The sequence below is a fragment of the Eimeria mitis genome, genomic scaffold (assembly GCF_000499745.2).
Source record: "Eimeria mitis Houghton genomic scaffold, Emh_scaff4118, whole genome shotgun sequence".
Taxonomy (NCBI): domain Eukaryota; phylum Apicomplexa; class Conoidasida; order Eucoccidiorida; family Eimeriidae; genus Eimeria; species Eimeria mitis.
This window is the reverse complement of record NW_013572447.1, coordinates 2,034-5,044: the sequence shown is the minus strand read 5'-3', so window position 1 is coordinate 5,044 and position 3,011 is coordinate 2,034. Positions and strand designations below refer to the sequence as shown.

General features: G+C 44.5%; 1 protein-coding gene across 1 annotated transcript; it reads left to right on the top strand.

Moving 5' to 3' along the window:
- Window positions 1–50: 50 nt before the first annotated feature.
- Window positions 51–1,122, top strand: EMH_0072610 (uncharacterized protein; the record flags this gene model as incomplete). The annotated part of the gene is made up of 3 exons (XM_013499234.1): window positions 51–351; window positions 584–683; window positions 1,026–1,122. 3 exons carry the CDS (start codon window positions 51–53, stop codon window positions 1,120–1,122), a joined length of 498 nt encoding a protein of 165 aa, XP_013354688.1.
- Window positions 1,123–3,011: the final 1,889 nt, after the last annotated feature.

Sequence of the window (3,011 nt, the reverse complement as noted above, 5' to 3'; positions counted from 1 at the left end):
TATATATATATATATATATATATATTGAATGTTGACCCTCCTTAGTTCGAATGCCGTGCTGTTGTGTACACCCACGGAACCACACGCGGGTGGATCCCAGCCAAGCTAAACTCCCAGCTGTTTCTGTGGTTGCTTTCTACAGTGCTGACATAAAGGTTGAGGTGTACAGCAAGGATGGTGTGCTGTTGGGCTCTGAGTTGATTCCTATCGTGCTGAACAGCAGCGTAACACCAGGGACAAACAGTCCAACTGATACTGCAGCAGCAGAAGCCTTCAGCAGCTATGCGAAGGAGAGAGACCATCAAACACCGCTCTGTGCTGTTCAGCTTGGCTATACTGGGGACATTGAGAGTAAGGTGCTGTCACGCGGCTGCTGTTGGGTTTGTGATACTGGTTTCTCTCCTTTTTGCTGGTTTCACATTGTCTTCCTCGCCGATGTTGCTGCGTTGTTGTTGCTTCCTTTTGGCCTTTGTTTCACCCTTAGCCTCTGTCTCACCTCTTTCACAAGTGAATAAAAGTTACTGAAGTTGCACGACGGGGTAAGAGTCTATTTGCTATTGCGGTTTGCTCGTTTGTTGTGCAGGTGAGGGGTGGAGTGGAGTAAAAATTGCTGCAATTTCCCTTGCCTGCATTGCCGGCGTCTTGGTGTTAGCCATAGGAGGCTTTTTCCTTCATAAGAGACTGTAAGCTAATATGATCCCTCAAGCTGCTAACTGTTAACTGAAAGTCGCTGATTCGATCATAGCTTGCGATGCACTCTACCTACGGAGGTGTTTAAACTCCATAGACAGCTCAACTAGGTTATAAATCAAACTTGTAGAATGAAAATTAAAATAGTAGGATTTGCAACTGCATTACAGCAGATACTGTTAGCGTTTCACATGCTTTTACATATGTAGCCAGAATGTACTCTGCTTCTTCACTTTCTAGTATATTTACAAGGAGGCCGTATTCACGTTGTCTACTAATTGATGCTCGCAGTACTAGTACTAGTGTGTTTGTTTATTTGTTCTTGTGTGTTGCAGCACGGGACAGAGAGCAAGCGCCCCGAAACGTAACTCAGCACAAAGCGAGGGCAAGCGAGAAGAGAAGAAGGTTTCAGTTAGAGAGGGCTGGCAGTGATCAAGCAAATAGCGAAGATGCACACATAACGAAAAACTTGGAATACTTGGGTAGACCAATGCAGTTTTCTAGGTACACACAGGCCAAGAGTATTGATGCTGCAGCTGAATATAAAGTAGTGAATACAAATGTATAAAAATATAATCATGCTGCCACACAAGCCGAACGGCTACGCGGCAAACAGCTGATGTAGAGGTATCACAAGAACAAGGCAAAGAACCTTGATAAATAACTGTATCTGTCCAGTCTATCAACCAAGGAAACAGAAAGAGGCTGCACATCATTAAGATCGAAACAGGCAGGTAAACAACAGAGGTGCATAGAATGGAAGAGGAGCACAGCAACAAACTCTTTCTTGCATCATATTTTTTAGCAGCGGTCAGAGTGTTGGCCGCAAGTACATTTTTTTCATTCCCCATGCTTTTTTATAACTATTTCAAATGCTCCTCTCTTTTTAGTTGTTTCCGCCAATTCTTTTATGTGTTTTGTTTCATACATTTCTCCACACTCAACCTCATCGAGAGCGCCGCAGTGCGGCTTTTCTCACTTCATCATTTCATCATTTACTGAGAACCAAATTGTTTAATTTTATTCGAAATTCTCCAAGTAACGAAGACAGTATTTGTACGTCATCTCTTTTGTACCGGTTTCCTGCTTATTTTTAGATAACTGGAATACTTGCTTGACCTTCACAACTGTAAACATATCTGCGGCGCGCTCCGCAGCAGCCTCAGCACTCAACATGCGTGAAACGATACGCTTATATATGAAGGTTTCTGCAATTACTAGATATTGAGTTTCTTCGTTACGATTGCTAGCCCTGTAAGAGCAGCTATTGGATTTGTTAGATTCTGTTGTTGCTCGTATAACGCAGATATTCAAGATGCTCTTTCAGTTACAACCTACACTTACGCATTGCTCTCCATGTTTGCGATGCATTGCAATTTCAACCTGTTTCTATTTACTTTATCTTTTTCTGTTGTGGTGTAAGAACTTCAACTTGTTCTTACACCTTACGAGGGCATGGAGGCTACAAAATATAGGAAGCGTGACTTGTTGATTTCTACGTCTTCAGCTTTTAGAAACTTGAGCTGCAAAAGGGTCACAAGTTTTGAAACATCGTTGCCGCATTCGGTAACTCTGAACACAGCGCCGGTAAAAATCATGATTAAAGGGAAATTTATGTTGCAATATGAGGACCGACCCCTCATCCTGACCAGAGGGGCAAGGAAACGCTAGAGATGGCCTTCATGAACACTGAAGAAAGCCAGGAGGATTGGAGTAAAGAGCTCCCAGAACCCCATTTCCATCGCCCAGCCGAGGGCAGCTCATCTCACTCACCGCAGCTGGGTGGCTTGGCACGCGGAACTGATTAGTAGCGAAGACACTATCCAAATTTATTCACCACACATTATTTGTCGAAAGCTACTCCCCTTTCCTTTTTTCGCATAATGGAGGCTGATCAGGGTTTGTCCTCCAGTAAGGAGCCGCCCGACGACCGACGGTTGGGTGCTTCCTCGGAATAGAACAAGCGCAATATCCTCATCCAATTGAGAAGAATATTTTTTTTTAGCGAAAACAACTCATGAACAATGCTCCCTCTTTTGCCAACAGTCCAGACGAAACGCACGCCGCGATGCAGGCGCAGTTGAAACTCTGTGCGGCGGAACGCTAGAAAGCATAATCAGTCCACGCTTAGTCGTATGGCACAAGATACCGGCTTCTATGTTGTAGCGCTTAACGTGCCGCCCGTTGTTGAACTTAGCGAGCACCGCTGCAGCGTGAGTATCTAAGGAGTAATAAGAAAACAGTTTAGAAAGGAATCAGGAACCATCGCAGAAAGGCGTGGCTGCAGAACGCAGCGCCGGATACTGTGGGTTTCGGGAGAG